The sequence below is a fragment of the Astatotilapia calliptera genome, chromosome 17, assembly GCF_900246225.1.
Source record: "Astatotilapia calliptera chromosome 17, fAstCal1.2, whole genome shotgun sequence".
Classification (NCBI taxonomy): Eukaryota; Metazoa; Chordata; class Actinopteri; order Cichliformes; family Cichlidae; genus Astatotilapia; species Astatotilapia calliptera.
Window position 1 is genome coordinate 4,834,074 of NC_039318.1, and position 27,562 is coordinate 4,861,635.

Genomic DNA, 27,562 nt, shown 5'->3' on the forward strand with positions numbered 1-27,562 from the left:
TATGCCTTGGGTGAGGAATTGCTCAATAGGGAGGTCAACATGTTGGAGACAGGGAGAAAGAACAAGCCTGAGCTTCCTTCTGAACTTCTTGCTGTCAAGAACATGAACGTACCATTTTCAGTTTTTGACTTTACTGAAAAAGCAACTCTGGTTTCCTATTGCTCCAAGAAAGGGAAAAATCTCCTGTTGCACAGCACAATACACAAAGATGCTGCTCTAAGCACCAGGAGAGATAAAAAAAACACAAATGGTCCTGGACTATGAGACAAAGGGAGGGGTGGACAGTGAGTGCGTACAATGCATTTGTTAAATATGGTATGAAATTTAAAAAGGACTGGAACAGGAGAAAGCTGAGTTGAAGGAGGATTTTCCTGGAGCATTCCCACCATGAATAATTCAAAGGCTAGCATGACCTGTGCACAATACAAGAAGTATGCACCAACTAGTGCAGGCGAAAACAATTTAACTGTGTTTCCCCACATACATGATGTCTATTTAACATTCACACTCTGATGGATGAGTCAGAGAGCAACCTTGCCCAAGGATATATTTGCTATGTAGAATAGAGCAGCTAGGGATTGAACCACCAACCTTCTGATTAGTAACTGCTCTGCTGTACAAGCTTAGCTACACTCAGCCCTACTGATAAAATGTCACCTAGTCTGTATGGAAGTCATAATTGCAGACAAATTCAATTTGATTAATTGACCCTGTTCATGTCGTGTCTTTATTTGCAGGAAGGACTCTTGCAAATAAGACCACAACCCACTTCCAGTCTAATCTCCTTAAATAAAGGTTGGTAAAGGTCATATTAATTCAATCTATCAAAAGTTAAGAGACAATGTGCACCTGAGACAGGTCGCCAGTCACAGTCACATGACTGGAAGGTTCTCATACTGTGCTCATACTAAGCAGTGGTTCACCAGCCACTACTTTGGATGGTGAATCTGAGTTTGTAACACAGCCTTGCAAACTCATATTTGACCGTAGCTCAGGGGATTGGGAAGCTCATCTGTAACTGGAAGGTTGCCGGTTCAATCCCCCTGCTCTCTCTGTCCTGGTTGTTGTGTCCTTGGGCAAGACACTTTACCCTACTGGTGATGGCCAGAGGGGCCGACGGTGCGATATGGCAGCCTTGCGTCTGTCAGTCTGTCAGGGCAGCTGTGGCTACAACTGTAACTTGCCTCCAGTCTGTGAATGAATAGTGGAATTGTAAAGTGCTTTGGGTGCCTAGAAAAGCGCTATATAAATCCAATCCATTATTATTATGTTGACAGAAACATTTAGAGTCTTTTGGTCACTGGATCTGCTGCAGGGACATTTGTCCAAGTTTAAGGCTAAGTTAAGACATCTGACACTTTTCCTTGTTGTTTTAGACTCAGTGATGAGTAGGTGTGTCAACCACACATTTGATTTTCATTTAAAGATTACAGATAGAGGGCTGATCACCGGCCCTTTATCTAAGGTAAGTCTCATAGGCAAGTGGTTTCTTCCTGTTCCAGCATCACGTTACGTTTAAACTAAATGTTTTACAGAAGCACTTCAAACCTGCTGTTACTCAATGCCAGTGGTAATCAGACAAAGTATTGTGAAAATTTATGCATTTGAGCATTCTAGGATATGCTGTGCAGCTCAGCAGACACCCTGGATGGCACATGCACAAACATTTCTCACATTAGAAACATTCCAGCTTTCCTTTTAAACAGAAGTATAGATGTGCTGCCGGGTGAGAAACAGCACCATCAATATCAATTTAAGCACGTAGCTAACTGCTTGCTGACTTTGAGGAGATGTAAAGCCTTGGCAGGATATTGTTATTTGCATTGAGTCCTAGTCCAACAGCCAGTAACGTGTAAGCTAGCCTAATATATAGTAAGGAGAAAATCGCATGGCCTCTATAAATGGATGGTTATAAAAATGACACCATGGGAGGCTGTGCAGGGTATATACCAATTCCTTTCTTGTACTAGCCAGGGTTTAGACAATGGGCTGTGTTCAAGAAGGACCAGACATATTGACAAGCTCTCTCAGCACAGGCCCTTTATCATGGCTAAGAAGCTGCAAATAAAAAAAAACATCTGTGCCCGAGACTGCTGTGTGTTGACTGGAGGACACAGTGGGAGAGTGCTGATCTTCCATGGACAAACAGACTCCTAACTGCACTCCACACAACGTGTCTTTTTATCTATGGCTGAGTCTATTTGGCTGCTCATGGAGTTTAATTTTTCTGTTTAATTTTGTTTGTTTTTTACTGATTCAGTTTATTTGATTCCTTTTAATAATAAAGTCTCATTTTAAAATCACACCCAAGCTTGTAAAATTAACTGGAATATACTCTAAATTCATCCTAAAGTGTTATGTCTGCTTTTTTTTCTTCTCAACATCTCAGAATAGTGTGCCATTTTACACCTTTACACATATTTAGTAGGCCAGAAAGAGGCAGATAAAAATGTTGCAATGTGTGAAATACCTTTGTATAATTTCTAGTACATCCATGTATCATTTTCAGTGAATGTAACTATGTTGTTTTGACTCCAGTAAGGATTTTGTTACAATGAAACAATGTAAGCTACTGAGGAGAGGTTTTTATAGAATTTAATTAAATTTAAAGCCTGGTGCTGTAAAACTGAAGTTTAAAACTGAGACATTTGTATAAAATGTAAAAATACATTTAAAACATACAAACATTGAGTGTGTTTTCCTGCCCAGAGAGGTGGCTCATGGGGGTTAAGGGGACACTTGTGGTGTATATATGTGTGTTTGGTTTGTTTAAATGAAGGTCATGTTACCTAGGTCAGCCCTAGCTCTGTGTGATCTCTACTGATCACAGACAACTGGCACATTCAGCCCCCCTCCCGTCTGTCGTTATTGATTATTGTTGACCCAACTAATCAATGGAGGTCAAGGCTGAAGCGAGAACTTGGGTTGCCTGTTTGACCCCCTGGGGCTCTGAGAGACTGGACAACTGGACATTAGACTCCTTGGTGTGCCAAAGAGTGTGTGTGAGACATGCTGACATTATGGTGGTTAGGACCAGACCAGCATAGTTGGAGATAAAAATGCCTCTTATCTCCTGGGTTTTCATGGAGATAAGATGCATTTTTATTTCAGTTGAAATTGCAGTTTTGACTGATTTAGTGTGTGTGTGTGTAGACAAAGGACTTGAAACGCTGTACGGGTAAATAGAGTTCAAAAAGAACATAAGGATCTGTAGAATCTCATTTAATTTTTTGAGTTCCTGGTTACGACATTGCTGCTGATTGCTTCCAGTATGGATGTAGCTTGAATCTATTTTACACCTTTAAGATGATCTGGAATGTAAATTGAGACCTATGCCTAATCAGCCAACATCAGTGGTGACCCTCATTGATGCTCTCATGTCTCAATGGGAACATAATGACGCCAGAAGGCTGGAGCCTGTTACAACAGCACATTAATGCCCTTGAATGCATCAACCCCTCCAAATGAAAAGCCGTTTCTTTTTCCCCCTCTCACACGTTTAGGTCCAGATGGACAGTGATCAGGCTGACTCAGGCAGCTGGCCTTTATCCTCATAGATAATAACCTCTGTGAGAGCATTAAGGTTAACTAATGCTGACAAAAGCAATGAATGAGTCTTGGAAGCATAAAAAATAACGCTGGGGGGAGGACTGGGAAAGGATAAGGAAGACACAAGCTGGAGGAAAACGAAGCCCTCTGATTAAAGAAGATAAGTGATTCACAGACCACATATTTAAGTAGAATGGGAAACTTCTGAAGTAAAAAAAATACAAATGTTCAGATACAAATCTAATGACTTTAGCTCTGCAGACATTGTTACTTTAAGGGACTAAGGAGCATTTGTACACATGAGAAAGCAACTTCTTAGATCTTTCTGTTGCTATGAAAGAAAAGTGGCTCAGGCATGATAACAAAAGGTCAACTGTGATCAGGATGTTGCAGGAACATCCTAATTTCCCTCGGGATGAATAAAGTATTCTGATTCTGATTCTGATTCTGAACGAATGAGAGAAGGAATACAGGATTACCATCTTCTCATGACAGGTTATTTTTCAGTATTCAAAAAAGTTTTAAAATAGGAAAAATAGAAATATGACTGGACTAATATAAGGCTCAAATAAAGTTTGAGGTGATGTACAAAAGCATTATAGATTAAATTAAACAGTCATGTTACATCTTACACAGATCTTACTCAGGCAATGTCAGAGAAATTTTAATTTCTTTAATACATAGCTTTGGCAAAAAACAAAAAACACGTCCCACTGGTTGCTTCATATAGAGTACAGAAGGTTTCTGAAAAAAATCCCTTCAGTTTTCCAAACATTTTATCTTTGTTTCTAATAATGTAGGGGAATTTCCCATGATGTGCCACTGACTGGAAAAAAGGATTCAGATCAGATGAGAAAATGACTCCCGGAGAAAAGAACAGCCAGAGGAAAAGTATTTAACGAGAGGGGATTTTAAGTGTTACAACATCAACAAATTTCAAGCAACAGATGAAGACAGAACAATAAGGCTTTTTACTAATTCTATGTATGTGAGTATAAAAACCTGCAACATAAAATGCAGGGTGAATAGTTTACTGATTTACTGTTTTGTCATTATTAATTATAGATATTTTGAGGATGACATCTGTTAATGGAAAATAAGTAAATTTTAATGCGCTTTACGGAGTCCCTATGAACCCCAAAGCGCTTTACACTACATTCAGTCATCTACCCATTCACACACTGGTGATGGGTGGAGCTACATTGCAGCCACAGCTGCCCTGGGGCAGACAAACAGAGGCGAAGCTGCCGGACACTGTTAATGTGAGTCTGTCTCTGACAGGTCTTTTATTTCCACCATGCACAGTGCACACATTAAGCAAAAAAAAAGGAGGATATCAAGGGAGGCTTGATGACAAATGGATTAGAGTTTCAAGAGTCCCTAAAAGCCAGGGAGAAGAGGACCTGCTGGGTGGAGTGGACAGCAGGTAAAAGGGGGGGGGCAAGAAGGTCAGGTGTATGGAAAATGAAAAATGAAAGAAAGATAGAGGGACAGAGACAGAGACTGACACTAGACCATAATTCAGTACAGTTTATGTTGAAAGCTGACAGAGGATTATATTCTTCTTGTTTTTATCCATGGCAAAATTCTGGCGGATGTGACGATACAGCAAACATGCTCAAAACCTTGACATCTTGTCTCTGGTCAAAACAAGTACCTTGGTACAGTGGCAGAAACTGAATTATAGGCAGATGGATGTCAAAATTGTTTCCATGCAGAATAGAGGTTGCATCAGAATGTGTCTTAGAAACTGAAAGGCAAAGAATGAATTAAATCCGTTTGTCTTTGATTCTTTTAGCAATGACAATATGGTTAGCAGATGTTTATGAACAGGCATCCACAGAATGTCTTTCTAAACATACAAAGACTACTACCACTGGGGGCTTGAAAGGCACAAGCAATAAAATTGCTGTCCAATTTCATAAGGCCTTAGAAACACAGTCCATAGTGCCCAAAACAGTGTAAACCCAAAAGTATCTGTGTACCTCAGAGCACCTGTTGTTTGTACTGTGTAGCACACTGTACCTTGAGCAGTATAGACCAGCTCACTGTAGATGGTGGCAGGTATGATGGGGGCAGGCAGGTCCTGCAGGAAACCTTTTAGAGCATCAGTCAGAGCAACCACATCATATCGGTTCAAATTCACAGAGAGCAGATCTGGGAAGACAAGAAAAAACAGACATAGCCCAGAGAAGCAAGAAGCGCTACTGTGTTCATGACCTCAGATCCAACCATGGATGGAATAAAGAACAAGGTCACTGAGGGTGCAGGACCAGAGACCAGACCACCTTTGTGAACGTGAGTGTTGTTAGCATTCGCTACTTGAGGAGAAAAAAGACACAGAAAAGTCACAAAAATGTGTGAGGGGGATCAGGGAAGGAAAACCCTCACGTTAATTGCTTGCTAAAAGACACTGGCTGGAATAAAAATCAAACTAGATGTGGGAAGTAACTCACAGATAAGGAATCATGCAAAAAAAATCCTCTTATTATTGGATTATCATAATGTCATTTCAAAATCTAAGCACCAAATTCCCCCTACATAATAAATGTCCATGGTTCACAATAGCTCACATTGTTACTCTTGTGGAATTTTAATAAAACACATGTCACGGTGATAGGTTTTGGACACTGATTTGTTCATTTTTTTATGCAAAAGTCATATTTATTTAGCAAATTTATCCAGGTCATCACCATCATAGTAGATCTATTAGCATTTGAAGTAGCAGGGGACCAAGAATAAGGCAAAGGCATAAAAAATGGTGTAGAAACCAATGAGTAGGATATTCAAACTCATGTGTAGTTCTGCATCCTCGTTCAGATGGATTAAATTGGAAAGTGAAACGTGGCAGAGTAATGGACTTTTAGTTCTGGTCAAAATGCCATATTAGCAAAGTGCGAGATTGGTGATCTGCTTGATCAGGGTTTATCAACTCTCATGGTCAGTTGCTTCTGGGAAAGCGAGAAAGGACTTTAGTTACCCATAGATAACAATAAAAAAACACAACTGCCCAGTCCACAAGAATTTACAAATCTATCTTCCTCTAGACAAAATAATAGATAACACCCCCGTTATGACCCTGCTTTGTGCTTACGTGAGTACTTCAGCAGATTAGCAAAGGACAAACCACATGGCGTCAGAGGACGTTTTTGCTGTCCTCCATCTTTCACCCCAACCTTCCTCCTCTTTTCTACCTCCATTCATCCTTCCCCATTTAACCCCCCTCCCCCCAGCTCCCTTTCGACTTCTTCCTTCTTGACCTTTCTTCTGTTTGTCTTTTTAAAAAATTCCTGTATCAGCCTCGTTTGCTTTTCTTTTAGCCTTTTTTCATTTCCTTTCCCTTCTTGTTTTTCTCATCCCAGTGTCACCCAAACCACCTTTTCCCAATGCTAATCAAGCTTGCTAATAAGTATTAGCATTAGCGCTCCAGGTCTGAACTGATTTAGGTGAAGCATAATCAGTCTGTGTAAGAATGTTTTTTTGTAATGAATTTGTGTCACAAACTCAAAATATGTAGGCAGATTTATATGAAACACCACAGAAGTATTAATTGATGAAATTCTAATTGAACAACTTCAAACCAGAATTTTAGTGATGCAGTTATCTGTCTGGTTGGTCACTGAAGAAATTAAATTGTTAAATCATTAAAAACGAATCAAATGTCAAGAACATTTTAGCTATTTCTGGATTTAAGCTGACACATACACACAAACACACACAAATTTCCTCTTTACACCTGATCACTCCATCAATTCATCAAGGTCTGACCCTCGCTATGGATCAGTCATCGGCTAGGCAAAGGAACAAAAGGACAGATAAATGGACAGATTAATTAATGAATGACTGAAATGAGGAGAGGGGGGTTAACAGTCAAGTGCAGTGTTTAGCTATTACTACATGTTATAGAGGATCTATTTGGTAGGGTTGGTTGACTGACTTGATTGGAGTAGGTGAAATGTAAGATGTTTATGAATAATACTATGTATACACACTATTTTTAGGTCAGGTGAACTGATTTTTATTAAAGCTACACAACGAGACCTGAAGTTACAACATATATTAAGGCAGAAGAAACTATATACATGCATTTACACAAAGAACAAAGCAACAGCAGATACAAACTAGAAAATGCATTTTCTGAAGAAACTGCAGTGTGGGTTTAAAGCGTGGAAGTACTGACCTTACTTTGAGTTTGATTCCATAAAAAGTGACAAAAACATTAGCGTCCATCGTGCGTGGGAAGAAAACTTCTTTTTACAGCGAAAAAAACCCCTAAACTTCCAAGGAAGCACCAAGAGCGCAACGATGTAATGGGAAACTCACAGAGACACTACCGTATCCTTCCACTGACCGCTGCACACCTGCACCAGGGTAAACCTCCGCCTACTGCAGTCCTGCTTTACAGGTGAAAATAGAGCAACAGGACCGCTGAGTCTTTGACTTTATTTATGTTCTGCTGTGTTTTACTTGCATCTATTTGAAAGAGTGAGTGTAAACACAAAAAATTATTTTATTTTATGTGCTGGAATGTGCAGAAAATAGGTTTAAATGTTAAACTCATTTATTCAAGTCAGAGAATGTTGCATATAATTAAATTTTTGCTTGATGCATAAAGTTAAAAGATTAAAAATGATAAAACAAGTTAAAAAAAGAGACTTTTCCATTTGATTACATTTTGTATGATGGATTATGTAGAAAAAGTAGAATTGGGCTGAAAGATCTATCGCTTTATCACTCTTCAGGTTGTAAATCGTGTTTTTTAAAAAGTAACTAAGTAACTAAGTAACTAAGTAATTAATTACTTTTGAAAAATAAGTAATCAGTAAAGTAACGGGATTACTTTTTTGGGGAAGTAATCAGTAATTAGTTACTGATTACTTTTTTCAAGTAACTTGACCAACACTGATGCTGATAGCTGAATGTGTTCAGCTGAAATGAAATAATTGCTGCATGTTAAGTTAAAAATGTTGAATGAGATGAAAAATACAGAAATTTTCATCTGAAAACAAAAGTTCAGAACTATTGAAAGCAGAGATTCAAACAGAAGAAGTTAAACAGTAAGCGAACATGTTTAACATGTTTGTAAATTAGAAAAAGCCGAGTAATGACAAAAGAAAACATCTGCATAAAAAAAAACTTGAAACCTCATATTATTTTAATCACTGAATGACTGAAATGTGAGAAAATCCACTACAGACAGCTGAATGCCGTAAGTTTTAATCATTCAGTTAGAAAAGATGACTCTAAAAGTCATCATCTGACTCCAAATGCCCAGATCTGAACCACCTGTGTGCGGAAGAAAAAGCCACCAATGAACAATAAGCTTGAATTTAACAGGCCAATCAGAATACCCTATTTAGTTGTCCTGCACTAACTACTGGCATACTGTTATTCTGTGGCAAAACCCTGTCAAATCTGCCTTGGTGCACCTGTTGAAAGACTGCATCTAAATCCTAGACCCTAACTTCCATCAAAACAGCTTTTGAACTGTGAGGATCCCAAGGAATTGTTCTACACAACAGTGTCTCTTTTATCCTCGTGGTGTCAAAAATGTGATGACAGAAGCAATTTAAAAAGTGGGGTCTTTCCTGCTGTTGAGACAAATTCCTGACTAAAAATACAATGTATTTCTATGGGTCAGTTAGAAGGTTATCCCCCTACTTAGAGCCACACAAATCAAAAAGTTTAAATCTCTGAGCTTTGAAAAACACAATGTTGGAAGAGAAGAACAATGACTACGTTTTGAGGGTAAAATGATGGCTGTAGAGCAAACATTGGGGACACAGCAACAGTTGAAAGAAGTTGAATCTTGGCAGAGTGACAGACAGAGCTCATTAAGCAGGCAGGTGTGAGCCTGGTTGCCCCCCTCCCCCATTGGACAAAAGTTATTGTGAAACAAATGCTTCCCAAGAAAAAACTACAAGTCGTATTGACAAAATTCTTTCACCGTGAGCGACAGCAATGTCTAGTCTACCGAGTTTTCATGCATGTGGAGTTTATTATATGGACATGATGACATTTATGAAAGAACCCCATAATATATACTACAATAATAATGACATTGGATCAAAGAGGACAGCGATGGCTACATTTTGAATGAGAATTTGAAGGGTCCCCCCCGTAAAATACATTATAATTTTTTGTTCAATAAAGTTGAATAATTAAAAAGATATAAAAGTTAAAAGTGAGAAAAGTAGAAGCAGTAATGTCCAAAAGAAGAGGAATTGAATGGTGATTGAATGGTTTTTCTAAGCTGAATGGTGTTGAAGGAGATAGTCGGCGAAAAATGTACGGAATAGATAATAATAAAATAGAAGAAAGAATAGAAGAACAATACTTAATGCTTAATCAGCATCCACACTAATTAGTCTGATGATCCAGATCTGGGTTTGAATACGCAGAAATACCAGAAATAACCAGACTTTAGTTTAGTTTCATTTAATTTCCTGAGTGAGTGTTCCTGTTTCAGTTCAGTTTTTACTGTTTGAAAATCTTAAGGTTTAGTCCAGTTTTTATTAGTTTAAAGACATTCAAAGTCCCAGGAAACACACCAATTAAAACACAAAAACAAGGGATTTTTTAAAAGAAAATTTTACTTAAATATGTATTTATATTTTTTAGTTTAGTTTTATTTAACTATAAAACATTTCACCTTGAGAGGAGATGTGCTTGTTTGGTGGTACACAAATAAAGGTGAAGTGAACTTGCTGAGTACTGCAGAGTCCTTTACAGAAACCAAACAGGATAAACTTCAAGGCTTGTTTAAGTTTTCCAGATTATTCTTGAGGTCAGAACAGCAAGGTGTTTGAAAACAGAACACTTAGTGAATTTTGTGTAAGCTGGAATCAGTACGTATAGGTACAGAAGCTGTATATGTAGACATAAAAGAGGAACTTGATGTCCAAGGTCGTAACATTTAGAACTGACAGAGAACAAAGATACACTCTGAACTTGCAGCAGAGTCAAAGGAAATTTGAAGGCCAAAAACAATCTCAGACTCATGCAAGCTTACAGCAGTATAAGTTAATTAGGTAAAGCTTTGCTTTAATGTCATGGACAAGAAAAGTATTCATTTGGTGGCTGTAGCTCAGGAAGTACAGCAGGTCATCTACTAACTGGATACACTGATTGGAGTGTGAATGTGTCAGAATGAGAGATAGAAGGCACTGTGGTGTAAGAGCAGAGACTTAGAGACAAAGCAAGGTAGAATTAGCTGTCAAACAATTGAAGTGCAAAAAAGATTCTCATTTAAGTCGATGCCATTATGAAAGAGGGCTGCCACTCAAAACAGTACAGTTCTTGAGAAACTAGAAATGTGGCAAAGCATTCAAATATTTACAGATTACCATTGCAACAGTCAGCACTTCTTCTCACACCTAATATAACTGATACAGATTACACTATTTACATAAGTTAATGTATCAGTTTCAGAGATAATATGACAATATGTATCCCATTCCCTATAGTTACGAAGGTAAGCAGGTAAGGAGGCTACATGTGCCTCTGGGTATAGCTGAGAGCTCTTTTTTTTAGCATTTTTATTTTAAATCTTATTTAATTGATTTTATTGATCAAAGAGAGCAAAATCATCTGTCATACGTTACTAGTGAACAATCCCCTTTCTTTTATTTTGAAGTTTTTGAAAGCTATGTAAGCCAGCTTTTGAAAAAGAAGCTAGCTTGCCCCATCCTGTTTGTATAAATTATTTGTTTTCTGGTTACTAACACTTATATGGTGGAAATATATATTGTGGTTTTCCTTACAATATTACTTATCACTACTCACTCATCACCCTTATATTATATTATTATATGTTATATTAAATTATATTGTCTATGTGGATGCAATAGCTATACATATTACACATTGTGTGTAATATATTTCTCTTTAATTTTTGTATCTGACATGAAGAAAATATGTTCTAGCTTTTATATCTGTTAATATTTTCATCTTGTAGTTTTTTGTTCATTTGACTTATTGATTTGTTGGTTTATTTATGGCAGAAAGCACCTATGTAGCCAGTTTCATTGATTACAGAAGAGTCTTGGTTTTAGATCAGTTTTAAAGTGGAGCGAAGAATAACAAAGTGTTAGTTTGACGACCAATAGTTAGGTATTCTAGTAGACTAATAGACTGTTCTGCTCCACTAAATGCTTTGGTGCACAGTGAAAAAAGAGCTTTAACATATATAGTCAGCAAATAATACACAAACATACATCTGTAAGGCACTATGTTCAGTAACCAATTAATATACACTGTATGTATCCCTGAAAGCTTTTGGCAGCAGTATATCCAGTGCGTGGTAATGAGGCATAATTTCATCCAGTGCATGTGTGACAACTAACAACTGACCTCTATAGCATAAACATACCAGGCACAAACCATGCCTACAACCACTGACTGGTTTGTGGGAGCAGTTAACATTGTAGCTGGTTTGTGTCTTTTCAGTGGATTTGTTGGCTGTGGGGAAATATTAATGTTGCATTTTCTGTGACACAAAAAGTGAGAGCGATCTACACGGACCCAGATCTTATTTATGCCCCAGGATGTTCTGGAGGCCTAAACTGCCCTGATGCTTACAGTGTAACTTCCAGGAGTTAAAGAGCTATGGAATGAATTTCTTTTAGACATCAGGGCCAACAATGTTCCCAGCTTGCTGGTACTGTATGTATTACAGAAAGTAATATCTCTATAGTATGAGTTGTATTTGTTATAAAGTGTATTGCATTGTATGTTTTTACAAGTTTAATTTTCAGATGACAGATTTAATGCCACTAAATACATGAAAGTACTGCAAGATCACTGCGGAAAAACTGAATATTTAAAAAAGCCATTAAAGAGACTGTAACTGCTGCTGCTGAAATATTCCTGCTTTAAACTTTATTGCTTATTTTAATGGACTTGCAGATCACTTGGGTTTATGTACATAAAAAGATCCATGACTTTTTATTTTTTAATGTATACTTGCCTTTACAGCCTATAAACTAAATTTTTCCTCCTCAAAGTAATTTGTATTCAAGTAAAAAGTGCTTTTTATTTAGAGTACAAGTTTACCATGTGCTTCCTACCTTCCGCACATGGTACATATGCTTATATATGTACACTACACACACACACACACACACACACACATACACACACACCCACATACATATATATATATATATATATATGCACTCATCTGGACCGAGATCTCCAAATGATGCTCCTGGGATCTGCTGGAGCCACTTGCCTAGTTTGTGAGTTACTGCACCTACTGCTCCGATTACCTGATTTATCAATTCCTTATATACTCCAGTTATAAATGTGGCATATACAAAATGAATATAAAATCAAAACTGATCATCAACATAAAAAAAGAATCGCACAGTATCACAGTCTTCCTCAACTCTATTAGAATCCCCAGTTACCCTAATACCCATATCACTGACCTATAAGTGTAAACCCTCCAGGTCAATGACATAGGTCTTATATCGTGTGTAGTCTGCATGTCGCAAACAATCTGTTTGGTTGTGGTCATTGACCACAATCAACTAGAAGGTTGGAACAAAGAACCTTGTTGCTTTGAAGCCACAGTATCCGCCACAACCAGATGCAGCTACAGATGTAAACATCTGCAGTCAAAAAGCTCTGCTGCTGTTGTGAAAAACAAGACCAAATGTGAGGAAATATGTCAAGATGTTCACACTCCAAGTCTGAAGCATTAAACTCAAATGTTGGTGGAACATCCTAAAGCAGACAACTTATGTCACTGTTATTCTTACTATTGTCTCGTATTCCTCCTATATTCAACTTTTTGGCCATCCATTTTAAACAAATACAGCCAGCCGTCTACAGTTTTATGGCGTGAAATAGTGTTGATATGACACAAAATAAACATTAGTTTATTTAATAGTATATATTGGGTTGTGTTGTTCTTAAATTTGTGAAAATATATATATTTTATTCTATATAAACAGAGAACTGAAAAAAAAATTCTCATTTTCTTCTGCTCATCCAATTTAGGATTGCAGTCTGGGTGGAACCCTTTCAGTATGTTACATGGTTGTGTGTTTGGTGCCTCGGGTGATAATGTTAGTCTAAACCATTTTAATTTGTGTTTTTGCTTATAATCATATAGTTCCCATGACTACCGCTAGGTCCCCAAGTCACCTCTGTGTCAACCCATGTGTCCTTGGAATTCTGCTCACACACACTCTGATATCACAACATGAGCTCAGATAGATGGAACAGGAGGACACAGAGAATAAAACACAGGGATGAGCGAGAAAGAGAGAAGTAGAAAAACTATCACACTGGCATACAGAACAGATGTGGTGGTTATTTTGATACCTGCCTGAACACGGCAAGAGCACTCTTGTGATCACAGAATTGTTCAGAATTGTTTAGAAAAAGATTGCAAAGAATTTAAGGTTTTAATTTGCCCCAAAACATCCGAGATCAGAAAACTGAAATCTGTATGTGTAAGTGTTTCCAACAGACGGTGGAGCCACAGGTATCTCTTTAGTCATTCATGTTACAGGGCAACATATGGTAGAGATAAGCATCTGAGAGAAGAAGTGAGCAGAAGCGAAGCGAAGAGAAGAGAAGAGAAGCATTACCCCATCATCATTTCAGCATACTGAGTTAAAAACATTTGTCTTTTTACAATGGAAATAATTATCACATCCAGATCAGTTTTCTGATTACCTTATATGATGTTAAATGATGTTATATATGGTTAATAGGGTATTCCACCATGGGATAACTGGGAAAGTACTTGAAATATTCAACGTTTCAGTAAATGCTTAAGCTTTTACCACAGTTACAATGATTTGGTTCTGGACTCTACTCATCTCACTTTCAGAATTTTTTCATTAACACAGTTTACTTTGCCTATTGCACATTTTCCTTTTCCTTTGTTTTCCAAATACTAACATTAATGTGATTGCCAGTGGCAGTCTGGGGAAAAAATACAATGAGCCCTTTGCATTGGAATCTCCAGTATGAGAAGAGCAAAAAAAAAAGTGGATCCAAGAACAAGCTCTCCCATAGGAGTACGCGATCAGAAAGCCACAGCTATGGTCAGTCTAATTTGTGCAAACTCTTTGTAGACTATTTGCTAAAATGATTTGACAGCTGCTTAACAGTCCTTCGCTGAAACACAGATTGATCCAATTAACTTTTCAGAACTGTAAAAATCCCCTCATAACTGCTATGCAGCATTTTGGTTTAGGATTTATATTTGCTGAGAAGAACACATTTCAGTATGATTTTAGCTAACACTGACAAAAACATCAATCCCCTGTGAGTGTCAGCTCCCCAAAAGCCCCACTGGTTACACTGGAAAACATGAAAAGATTTCAGTACAGAGGACATGGATGCATTTTTTCGAAAATAGTAGATATTGATGCATGACACTAGTATATCAAGCAAAGCACAGTCTGCAGCACGTAGCAGAATAGCATAACAGCTGAGCAGACAGTGGAGCAGGGTCACTGTCTTTACAGTAAGTTGCTAAACAGTTTGCAAAACATATTCCTGAAATAAATATACATGTATAAAGAAAACTGGCTGCCATAGTAATATCAGAGTTTTTGGTATCAGTATCAGCCCTAAAAGTCAAAGTCTGTTCAGGTTGAATATAAACTATATCATATAACTATGAATAATATGAATTTTACCTGTCTCTGACTTTCTACCACTAAAGATTTATATTTAGAAACTAACTAATTTCTACAGTATTAATATATGGTGCCAATAAAGGTTAAAGTTTGGGAAATCATGCTGTCATGGCTTATATCAGGGGTATCCAGACTTTTTTTCAAGTGTGCCAGATTTATTAATGGAAAATCATTCAGGGGCCAATAATCATTCATTCCTTTTTCGAAACATAAAAACTGTGGGGGTTTGTTTTTTTTGTTTTTTAAAAAAAAAACTTTTTTTTATATTTAATAATACAACCGTTTGTATTATTATGGTGATTAGGTGTGTTCAAGCCTGAACAAAATAAATGTACTTTTCATTCACATATTTCATAACACAGTCTTTGATAAACACTCTCTGTGAAAGGTTTTTCAGCATGGTTGCTCTCTGATAGGAAATGTGAATTAGCATGTTTTGTCTGATAGTGTCTCTTGACATTCAATTCCTTTTTTTCTTACTCTGCAAATTACGCAAACACAATTGTTTTGATTGTCTGTGAAAACGTACAGCATTGCAATTTCCATCTCTCCTGGAACACTCAAAAAGATGAAATTGGGTGGTCGTTATATTTTAGCCCCCCCTGCAACTCTGATAAAGATAAGAGGATGGATGGAGTGACAGCTACGTGAAAGTTGTTATAAAGCCATTCAAGTTTTATGTTAAACAGACTCTAGATTTTATTGGACACTCCAAAAATAACTCTTCAAATGAACTTAAAATAATAATGGGAAGGATTTTCAGATTAATCTATTACTTTCTATTAGCATTAAGTATTTTTGTTAGACTAACTTCATTTGCATGGGTTGGGTCAACTCAGCTAAATTAAGTTGGACTCAACTGGAGTAAATAAGTTGATTCATCATTATTTAATTACGTTGGTCCAACTCAAGTACATTAAATTTGAATAACAGAATTGCATAATGCTAAAATAAATTTAATTTAATCACATGAAAATCCTTTTCATTATTTTTTATGTTCATTGAAATAGTTATTTTTTGAGTAAAGGTCTAGCCTTCAGTATCTCTTTTTCAGAGGTGTCATGGCATTAGCCACAGCTTGTTACAACCAATGAGTGTAAAAAACCTTTATACAGTCATTGGTTGGAACACAGAGATCAGCTCAGATGCTGCTGCCACCATAAGATGAAGTGACAAGAGAAATTACTCTATAAATTCTGTTTGTTTTGGTGGGCCAATCAATAATACCTTTTAAGATGGGAGTGAGGGGTGGTTAATGACAGAATGAAGGGTAATCAGATGTCTCTGACGGGTTCTTCTTTCCTATAAAAGCACACCACACCTCTAGGCTCTTACTTTATTTCTCAAGAACACAATATTTCTTACATTTCTTCCGCTGTAAAATAGTGTCAGTAATACACCTGACTGACTGTTTCCACCACACATCCACTGTGAACGAATGTCTGATCAGCTGTTTATGAGTATGTGCAGCTGCTGACTGTAAAATTACTGGATTCCAATAGGTTACTGACGGACCCCAGAGGAAGATGATGACATCACTTCCAACCAATAGCAGGACAGAGACTGGGAGACAACTGGTAGCAGAGACAGAAAGAATAGAAGGATGCAGATGGAAGAAAAAGATGGAGTAGAGGAGCGATTTTAATTTCTGTTTTGCTGAACTCAGCAGCCACTGTCACTGAAGCACAAGGGAGAAGAAAAGGAATGGCGATGAATGAGTGAATAAAAAAGGACATAAAAGTTCAAAAGGGAAGACAGAGAGAGACTGAAGAGCACTAAAAAAATGCAAAAAGAAATAATATTATTTAAGAGTTCCGGTGTTGTAGATTGCTTGTTGCTGTGAGAGGCAACCAAATAATTTCATGGGAAAATGTGAGCAAAGATAACAAAGTAGTATGTCCTCATCTATCTGCAGTGTCTCTCTATGCTTCCATGCACACTGTTTTATATTCTGTGTAGCAGAATATTCTGTAACAGTTTAAGTGAACATGAGTCATCATTTCCAAAACAGACACTGCCCACTCTGTGCCATTGCACAGTGTTTGTGTGTTTGCATATATCTGAGCACGTCCATGTAATCATCACAAGCAACTACTTCAAACTCAGTTAAAAGCATAAAACACACATACTCAGAGGCCTCACACCAGAGATACTAGTACACATACAAAATAAAGATGTTTCCCATTGTAATAAAATAAAAAAAACACTACTACTTTTATACTTTTCACAGAAAGAACATTCTTAAACTCTAAAGTACTTTTGCACAGCTTATAATAGCTTTTAGTGAAATCCTCAGTTGATCCACTATCTCAAACAAGATGTTTTAGCTGCAGGAGGAAATAAACTGCAGGGTACACCAACAACCAAGCATCACTCTTGGTGTGTACCATTTGCCAGGGTGGCAATGGCAGGTAGATGGATAGATAGATAGATAGATAGATAGATGGATAGATGGATAGATAGATAGATAGATGGATAGATAGATAGATAGATAGATAGATGGATGGATGGATAGATAGATGGATGTTGTCACTCTTCAGGTGTGAAACACATGCTGGTACTCACAGATACAGAAGTTCCAGCACACACACAGTGTTACTGGGCCAACTCACTGAGCGCTGTGTGGGCACGGCAGAACCAGTCTGCTAAAAAAGGCTAGCTGTTACCATGGCAACTCTCAGGCCATGTACCAATCACAGGTCAATTTGATGAGGTAATGTTCCTAAACCCTTTCAGAGTAACTCAGACACTTATACGCTCACTTTGACTCTTCTAAGAAAATACTGTACACGTGCAACATACCAAATAAAGCACACACAGCCAATCATGTCAGTTGGCAGGATCTGAGGCTGTGGAATAATGTGAGAATTTCTGTACAATATACAACTCCCTGTTACATAATATTATTCCATAACATGCAACACAAATGCAGAACAGAGAAGGCAGAGTACTTAAGCAGCTTGGATATACTTCCTGCAGACTGATGTTTCACTGCCTCTGCAACGTACTGATCAGAACACCGTTCCAACAAAGGTTTTATTTACTATTATCAGTTATTCAATTCAGTTTAGTTTTCAAAGTGCCACATCAGAACAAAAGTCTCCTAAAGCCACTTAATGTTCTAAATTAAAGACCCTAAAATAATTCAGAGAAGCCGCAACAAGAGGTAGACACACTCTGGAAGGGAGCCAGAGATTAATAATAACTCATAATTAAATTGAGTGTATAAACACATGGTCAGTGAAAAAGGAGTGAGAGAAGGAGAAACGCTCAGTACATCATGGCAATCTAAGTCTATTGCAGTATATAAATGTACTACCATACACAGTATACAAACATGGATAGAGGATTTGGATATGACCTTCAAGACTTGCATATTTCCTGGTTAACCTTTGACTTTGTAGCAATAGGCCCACCACTTGCAGGAGGCGCCAGGCCCCACAGGCAGTAGAGGTCGGGTGCAATGTGTGCCGGGCTGCGACCAGGAGCTGAGGCCCTGGCGGACCGACCGAGACTTCAACGCTCATTGGGCAACAACAATGAGACCTGGAGGGGCGTGATTGAGAGGAACGGGTTCAAGGATCTGACCCTGAGCGAGTTTTTATTCTTGGACTTCTGTGCAAACCACAGTTTGTCCGTAAGTCAAACCTCAGATACAGGAGGAAAAATGCAGTTTTCTTCCTGGCTGTGGAACACTGGATTGCCATGAGAGCAAACATGACTTTGTTGCCTATTCTTTGTCAATTTTTTTTTTTTTTTAATAGGGCAGCAGGGTGTTGCAGTGGTTAGCATTGTTGCCTCATAGTAAAAAGGTCCTGGGTTTCAATCCACTATCTGGCCAAGGCCTTTCTGTATGTAGTTTGCATGCTCTCCCCATGTCTGGATGGGTTCGCTCTGATAGCTTTCTCCACAGTCCAAAGACATGCAGTTGGTGGGTTTAGGTTTATTGGTGGGGACCTGTCCAGGGTGCACCTTATATTTTGCCCTATACAGCTGGGCTGCTCTTGTTGACGATACAGCATTAAGGCTCAGGGGTAAAACGTATCTTTACAGCCTTTGTAGTACAAAATACAATTTGGGGCTCTATTAATAGTCACATCTTCATAACAAAGGCACTGTGGCTAATAATGAGATTTTTTCATAACTTAGCTCTTTGCTGAATGTTCAAAATGGTATTATAGTTTCTGCTTTTTGGACCCTGCTTCACAGAACTATGTAACAAATCTTTGTTGTACAGGCCATCCAAGAAGTTTGTTCTTTAGTTTTGTTTAGTGAAATTCTAGTACTTTATTATTCTTTTAGGTAATACCAATTAGTAGGCACGTATATCTGTGCCCCCTACAGTTTTTGTTGGTGCAGCTTGTGGAACAAACTTGCATTAGCTGATAACTTAGTACTTCACTCCATCATCCAAATATTGTCAATATGGTCTGTGAAACGCTAACATGGTGGTGGCCAAAAGTTAAACATTAAGGCTTCAAAATGTGGATTCCACAAGCCAACAGGTGATATTACATCAGCCACAGTGATTGCAGTATAGACAGTCTATACTTAAAGAAAAACACTCATTCATTATATTTCTTTATCTTTGCCTTGTATTTCTTCTGAGTGTGTAATTCAAAACCATGATTGAAAGAGAAAAATATTCCTGTGTGTGATGCTGAGGCACGGAGGAAGACAGTGTTTCCTTTCTTGTTTCCCTCCCACTCTCTCTCCATTGTTTCTCACATATACCACCCCTACGTGCCCTTCAGTATTCCATCCAAACCCTTCCTTTATGACTATTCACATGACCTCATACTCAGACGTCAACACAAATCTCCCCACAAGTTACCTTTTGATATATTTATATTCCATATAAATGCGGGCGATCGTGGCTCAAGAGTTGGGAATTTGTCTTGTAATCGGAAGGTTGCCGGTTCGAGCCCCGGCTTGGACAGTCTCGGTCGTTGTGTCCTTGGGCAAGACACTTCACCTACTGGTGGTGGTCAGAGGGCCCGGTGGCGCCAGTGTCCAGCAGCCTCGCCTCTGGCAGTGCGCCCCAGGGTGGCTGTGGCTACAATGTAGCTGCCATCACCAGTGTGTGAATGTATGGGTGGATGACTGGATATGTAAAGCGCTTTGGGGTCCTTAGGGACTAGTAAAGCGCTATATAAATACAGGCCATTTATAAACTCTGTCCACCTCTATTAGATCACATATCATACAGAACACAGTTATAGAGTGCATGCAATTTCTGTCATTCAGCCCCTTTATGGTTTAACATATATCTGGGTGTGCATGTCAGGGCTTTGTTATATATTTCTCTGCCTATATGTCAGCTTCTTTAATTCAATAATATGTGCATATCTTGGCCCAATGGTAATGGTCTAAAAAGGGTTAGGTTTCAGGTGTGTGCACATGTATCTATACACATGTATCTGGCAAGCTGTGTAAAGTGTTTTGAGTGTTGCTCGGATAAATAACAAAAGTACTATATAAGAATCAGTCCATTTACTATGTTGTGTGGCTCAGCATCCAATGTCTTCAGTCTTTTTAAAACCTTTTGAAAGTATGATGTATTACCTAAGCCTATGTTTATAGCTGTGTGTGTGTGTGTGTGTGTGTGTGTTTAGTATTTCTTTTAAGACTTAGAAAGACAATAACATATAACATAAATGATGAAAAATACATAATAGTGATGTAGCATCATTAGTGCTAACCTCTTAGGATTCCAGGTAGCATAACTACTGAAACACCGAAATTAGTTCTGCATCAGTCCATAAAATACATTTCTAAATAGTTTTAGAATTATCTTCATTCAAGATTTACTTTGTAAATTATATTACTAATATATAAAATTAGAGGGAGTGCACTCGATTAACCATTATCTTAATATTCTTCTTGCTATTACAATAAAAATAATATTTTAACAATAATAATTCCATGTAAATGTGCCAGAGAGTGGACATGTGTTAGGGCAAAGTTCAGTTTTATATAAGCTTTATATAACATCACACCATACTGGTAAGAACTAATGAAATATCTGTTTTTGACCCACTATCATAAGCATAAATAACAAAAACTAAGAATAAATGTCTCATATCCTCCTGGCCAGCTACCTGCTTACCATGCTCCAACTGAGAGTGGAGTCTAGAGTGTAATTTTGTGAGCTCCCCTCCCCTTTCTCCCAAAATTAAAGTACAGAGCCAGAGCACTCCCTGGTGGTGCCAAAACTGAACTTCAAATACTACAATTTGGCCAAGTTTTGTCTTTTTTCCTGACTATCTACTTTGCCTGGTTTTGGAGCTGTGTTTTCTGATGATCCACTTGTTGCTTGCAGATGATTACAAATTAACCAACACAGCAAAAGGAAGAGCCCATTTAATTTTAGCAAGAGTCACTTTGTTTGAAAAGATAAGAAACATAATTTCAGTTTCAATTGAGTGCACAAGCTAAAACAAATGTTTGATGTTGCTATTTTAGTACACAAGAAGGCTTCACTTGTAATCTTATTTGTCTGCTAACCGAATAGCTTTTAGACAGTTACATATACAGTACAGTGAAAAAGCATTTGTGGCATATTTTAGCACATTTTGCACACACTTGCATGACATCAAACACATTTTTATGTTAGATGAAGGTAGCCTCGATAAATAAAAAATATTTTTAAAATGATGATTTCATTTATCAAAAGAATAGGACTTTGCAAACCTCCATGGCCCCTGTGTAGTATGGGATGGTTTTTATTTTGTACTCTTCTACTCTACTTAAGCAGTCAAAGCACTTCATACAACATCCCTCATTCACACAAGCACTTTTTTCTATGCTTTTTCTATCTAACATTCACACTCTGATGAACAAATAGGGCAGCTACTTGGGGTTCAGCAAGGATATGTTGGCATACAGACTACAGCAGCCAGTGATCAAATCACCAACCTTCCAACTAGTAGATGATCTGCTCCACTGAGCTATAGTTAGCAGACAATTGCCCCTAAACCTAATAAAAGCCTTTATGTTCTTTTTTTGGTCGGCATAGGTTTTTGCCACAGAAGTCAAAGATGGATCACATTTTTGCTCAGTCTCTTCCTCTCTTTTTATCTCCCGGATTAGATGTGTTTCTACTCTGGAGTAATTTTGGTACTCCTGCCAATGCTTACCCATAATAAATTGCATTTTATATTTACTTAAGTTATATTTCTGTAACAATAACATTTGTTTGATGACCTGAAAGTGTGACAAATATGTAAAAACCAATGAAATCTGGAAGGGGCAAAATGCTTTTTCATGTCATTGTACGTTTACCAGTTTGAATGCATTCAGGACAATTCTGAATAGAGCAACCATGTTTGTGCAGTTATTGCTACGAGGTGTGGAACAAGAAGAGAAAAGGGACCTGTGTGAAGTCAGTGTTAAGTGAAACAAAAGAGGTGCCTGTAAGTCAATAATTCAATAATTATCTGACCTGAAAGAACTGGTAATAGTGATAGAGTTTAAAAAACAGTTTTCGCCCATGCTGTTACAATATAGAGAAATCTAATCAATAAGAATAATTACTGGAACACCAGCTATTTATGTATACAGAATGGTAGATATACAATATATTATCAAGCAGTAAAAAGCACACTATTTTAACATTCTTTTATGCGATTCAAGCAAAGGTACCATCCGGAAGAAACCCATGCAAGGACATGTACTCCATTTAAAAAGGCCCCTGCTGTGATTGGAACCAGGAGCCTTCTTCCTGTGAGACAGGAGTGCTAACTACTGAACCACTGTGCCACAGTTTGTATATGCCCAGGATATTTTCTGGTTTGCACTTTGTTAGATCCCAGATACCCCTGGTCTGGACTGGCTCTCCATCCTTCGGGTCAGAGTCCCTTATTTAATTTGATTTAATTCTCCTGTTTGGCTGCCATGTTCCTGTGTGGACTTCGCATCTTCTCCTTGTATCTGCATGGATTTCCTCCCACGTTTAATAACTGCATGATAAATTAATTAATGACTTAATAATGTCAGAGTGTATCCAGGGTGTACCCTGTCTTTTTTCTATGACAGCTAGATTAGACTCCAGCCTAAGGACACAACATCAATACTTTAAAAGATACAACCCATGAGACAAGCTTTTGTACTCCTAAAGGCACAATAAAGTACTTAAAAGATAAAATAGGTATCTTTTTACCAACCATTGGGTCTGTGATAGAAGCGCTTGGAGGATCCCCAGTTATCGATAATTCAATTATTTCATTTCCCTCAGTTTAGTATTCCTACAACAGAATATTTAATGTGTGAACATCTTCCATGAAATTTTCCTTAAAATCAAAGATGTTATTGTTGCTGTGAATCTAAATGCTAAATATCTACACTGTAAGTAGTTGGTGCAGATTAAAGCCATGTATTTACTGTTTACTCACACCACATGCGTGCAAGTGAGCTTTTCTGCATGACCAGAGCCTGTGAATATTACACTCACAGTGTTTGGATCACTGATCATGGACGTGTATTAGGCTACTCTGTGCTCATTGAACACAGGCAAGAAACGTCTGGTCATTTTTTTCTATTAGGAACTCTTAAGAAATACCCACAATCATCAGCAATGTTAAAATGGTACTAAATGCTATCAAGTGTAAAGGGCAGATTTTCCTTCTACAAAATAAATAAATGAATAGCTCCTTTGTGTTTGATGTTATAAAAGACAATACTCTAGAGCAGGTCATCAGCTAATTCGGTTGGTCAAGTATCCTTGAGCAAGATACTGAAACCCAAGTTGCTCTCTGATGTGTTCACCGATATGTGAATATAAGATAGAAACCACTGCAGTGTCGAAAAAGGTGCTAGTGTAAATGGCTGAATGAGGCACTTTTGACTTATTACAGTTTTGATTTATCAAAGGTCCTGTTTGACTTTTGCTTAATTAAAAAAGAACACAAAGGTGAGATTTGTATGCTTGAACTTTTACGTTTATTAACTTTAAATTTTAAATTTCCTCAGGTTTACAGTGTGCTGATAAGTTTCCATGACAGACAGGGAGTACAGCAGTAGTTACCATGCCGACACCAAGAGTCAAAAAATAAGTCATAGGTAGTGTCAGGATTTTATAAATACAAATACTGGTATTTATATTCTTAGTGTTCCGAACTTGCATGTTCATGTGTTTTGTTTTGTGCAGGTGATGCATCTTTTTATGTTAATTCAGCTGTGCCAGGGCCCTGCTCCGATTGGGGCGTGGATACACCGCCCCGACGTGACTGGTTCCAGCTGGAGGACCCGCCCATTAAAAGGAGGCTGGAGTGTTATGGCGGGAGAGGTCCTCGTGTTTCTCCTCATGACCCAGCAGTGTAACTGTGGCAGCCACTGGCTGCAGTGTGGCTTGAAAGTTGTGGAAGTGGAGTGGGTAGGGGTGAGCAGCCGTTTCTTTTGATCACCCGTTTTCTCCTGTTTTGAATTAGTTAAGGAGGTCAGACTCTGTCTTTATTTTTGACTTTGTTTTGGTAAGGTCAGGGGTGCGGGATTTGTGTAGATTTGTTTTTATTTATTACTTTGGCCTTGGCTCACCCTGAAGTGTTGACACTCCCGTTTTTGTTGTTCCTCTTTTTCACTTTATAAATAAATGGCATTATAAAGAACGGATTTGTTTCCTGTGGCTGCTTGGGTCTTGGGGGGGGGGAGCGAGTGCCTCACTCATGTTATTGCCTGGTCCTAGACGGGTCGTAACATTATTGATACTGATACTTAGTGATACTTTTATCAAGAGCACTGTCCCTTTTTAACATAATGGAAAATGTTTTAAGGGCTACCTTTGACACACTGGTTACAATAACCTTTTTCATGTCAACCTCATACTAATCAGCTGTTTGGTGACATGTTTCTGGTTCCAGCTGGTGATCACCACACATCACATCACCAAATATGATCAGCAGTTGTCAACTTGACACTGACATACTGGTAGTCAAGCCCATTCCCAGAGGCAATAGTTAATTTTGGCCAAAGATGGGAGTAAGTTAGAGGATGCAAAGAGGCAATATGAGAATCTTTGCAGGTTCTGAGTGTTAGGGGTTTTCAGTTTTACATCATTATTGAACTTTGATTTTGATATTATTTATCATTTCTAGTTTTTTGGTTTCTTAGAGTTCTCTGTCTTATAGTTTATGTCTCTGTGTTCCATAGTTGCTCTGTCTCCCCTGTCAGCTGTGTCCCCTTGTCAAGTCCACGTCTCTGTGTTATGTTTCCTGTTTTACTTTAAAGGTTCGTGTCTCATGTTAATGTGTTTGGTTTTGCTTCCCATGTCTTAGCCCTGATTTGTCCCAGCTGTGTTTCCCCCCCGTCTCCCATTCCCTGATTGCTCCCTCTGTGTATTTAAGCCCTGTGTTTTCTTTGATCTGTGTTGTGGTCTCCCTCATCCTATGCTGTCTGCCCTGCCTGCCTGCTCAAAGTGTCTGCACCTTGGGTCCACAGTTTCTGCCTGTACACAGCTCATGACACTGAGATGTAAAGAGAATGATCACTTTCATTGTGATATGATTTAAAATATTTCTATCATTTAGATATGAATGGTCAAGCAATATTTTCCTTAAATACTCAGACAAATCAGTCACATTCAGAGTCTGAGACTCAGCTCATTACCGCCTTATCTTGGACGTTTGATTGAACTGGCACCTCATAAAAAACCTTTCAGTAAATATTTACTGAATACATTATTATACATTATTTTTGCTCCAACATTTAACTTATTTTGAAGGGGTCCGTACCTGATTCTAGAGACTGGCGGAGCTCTACAGGTCCACTGGATGCTGGCGGGGCTTGGTACAGAGAATCATTAAGATCTGGACAGCACACACAAGCGGACGAAGAGGAACGAAGTCAGTCGAGAAATGACTGTGTCAGACAGAAAATATGATGTTCCTCTGGGCTAAGAAACAGTGATATACATTATATTATACAAATGATCAAGTCTGCTATTCAGGCTCCAGGCTAAATGTGGTGAATTGTGTTATATTTTTCATGCAGCCCTGTTGAATTATAAAATTCTTCACCTGCTGCCCTCAGAAGACAGAACCATACCACACATATTTATTATTTCTCATGTGGGAGAAGGTGGATTTATTTTTAAATAAGTGACAGAATGAAAAGATGGAGATTAATCTCACATCTCTAACCACAGAGCAGGAGTCAGGACATGGTTAGACTCATGAAAAGTAAAACCAGCCTGGCTCTCATTTGAAAATAAGGCTCGGAGCATATTTAAAGCTCACTAATCATCATGTTGGATTTGTAGCCCAGAAGCAGAAATGTACACATGCAGAAATGTACTCAGTGGTCACATGCTGAGTTATGAATTTGTGCAGCAGTGAGTCTTAGTTAGGTGTACATTTTGCAAAATGTGAACTCCTCTGTAAAAATTAGACTTATTAGACTTATTGTACTTTCTTCTTTATTTAATATATATAATTAAGAAAGAGCAATTACCATAATAATTATATATATATATATATATATATATATATATATATATATATATATATATATATATATTAGGGGTGCAACGATATTCGTATCGATATTGAACCGTTCGATACAGTGCTTTCGGTTCGGTACGCATATGTATCGAACAATACAACATTTGTAATTTATTTTATCAACTTTCCTTCCGACGATGCTGTCTGTGTTGAGCGCTCAGTGAATCTGCGTTCGACTACTCCGCCTAGGCTGCACTGTCGAGCGCAGATCCACTGAGCGCTCAACACAGACAGCATAGTCAGAAGGAAGAGCGCAGGGCAAGCTAGCAAGACACATGGACCTCCATCACCCTCATTCAGATCTGGCGTTTGGAATTATTTTGGTTTTCATGTGACGTATGACCCTGAAGGTAAGCGAGTCATGGACTAAAGTAAAACAGTATGTTGGATGTGCCATGCAATGCTCAATTACATGGGTGGGAACTAGTGTGTTAGCGCAGTTAGCTCGTTAACGTGTTGGCCGTCTAGCCCCACACACGGGGCGATCCGCGGTAGCTCGTTAACGGAGATTTGCCGTGTTGTGGCGTTAAGGTCATTTCAACGAGATTAACCTGAAAGCACTAGTGGGAACACAACGAATATGACTGCACATTTACGCCAACATCATCCTAGTGCAAAGACCAAAACAACAAGCATGCTACTAACGTTAGCCGAGTCATTTAGACAGCTGTTAGCACATGATTCTCCTTATGCTGCTGAGAATATAGCCCAGAAGAAGCGGATAGTATAGCTTTTATTTTGGAAAGAGACATTTCTCTGTAATAAACTCTCTTTTCCAAAGATGAGTGATTCCTCAATCAGATACAGGGCTTGCAATATCGCTAGCCCGACGTCCTGGAGCTAGCGATTTTTTTC

General features: G+C 38.1%; 1 protein-coding gene across 3 annotated transcripts in view; it reads right to left on the bottom strand.

Annotated features, from left to right (window-relative positions):
* Positions 1-27,562, bottom strand: part of pik3r3b (phosphoinositide-3-kinase, regulatory subunit 3b (gamma)) — a 232,412-nt gene that overhangs the window by 111,292 nt on the left and 93,558 nt on the right. For 2 of the 3 annotated variants that reach the window (XM_026147116.1, XM_026147114.1), the window contains exons 3-4: positions 25,940-26,014; positions 5,575-5,706 (exon numbers count right to left, since the gene is read on the bottom strand). Coding sequence is in view for 2 of the 3 variants with exons in the window: in XM_026147114.1 (XP_026002899.1) it covers positions 5,575-5,706; positions 25,940-26,014 (207 nt within the window). In the remaining variant the exon portion in view is untranslated. The remainder of the gene's footprint in view (positions 1-5,574; positions 5,707-25,939; positions 26,015-27,562) is intronic. The other variant, XM_026147115.1, reaches the window with a different exon arrangement.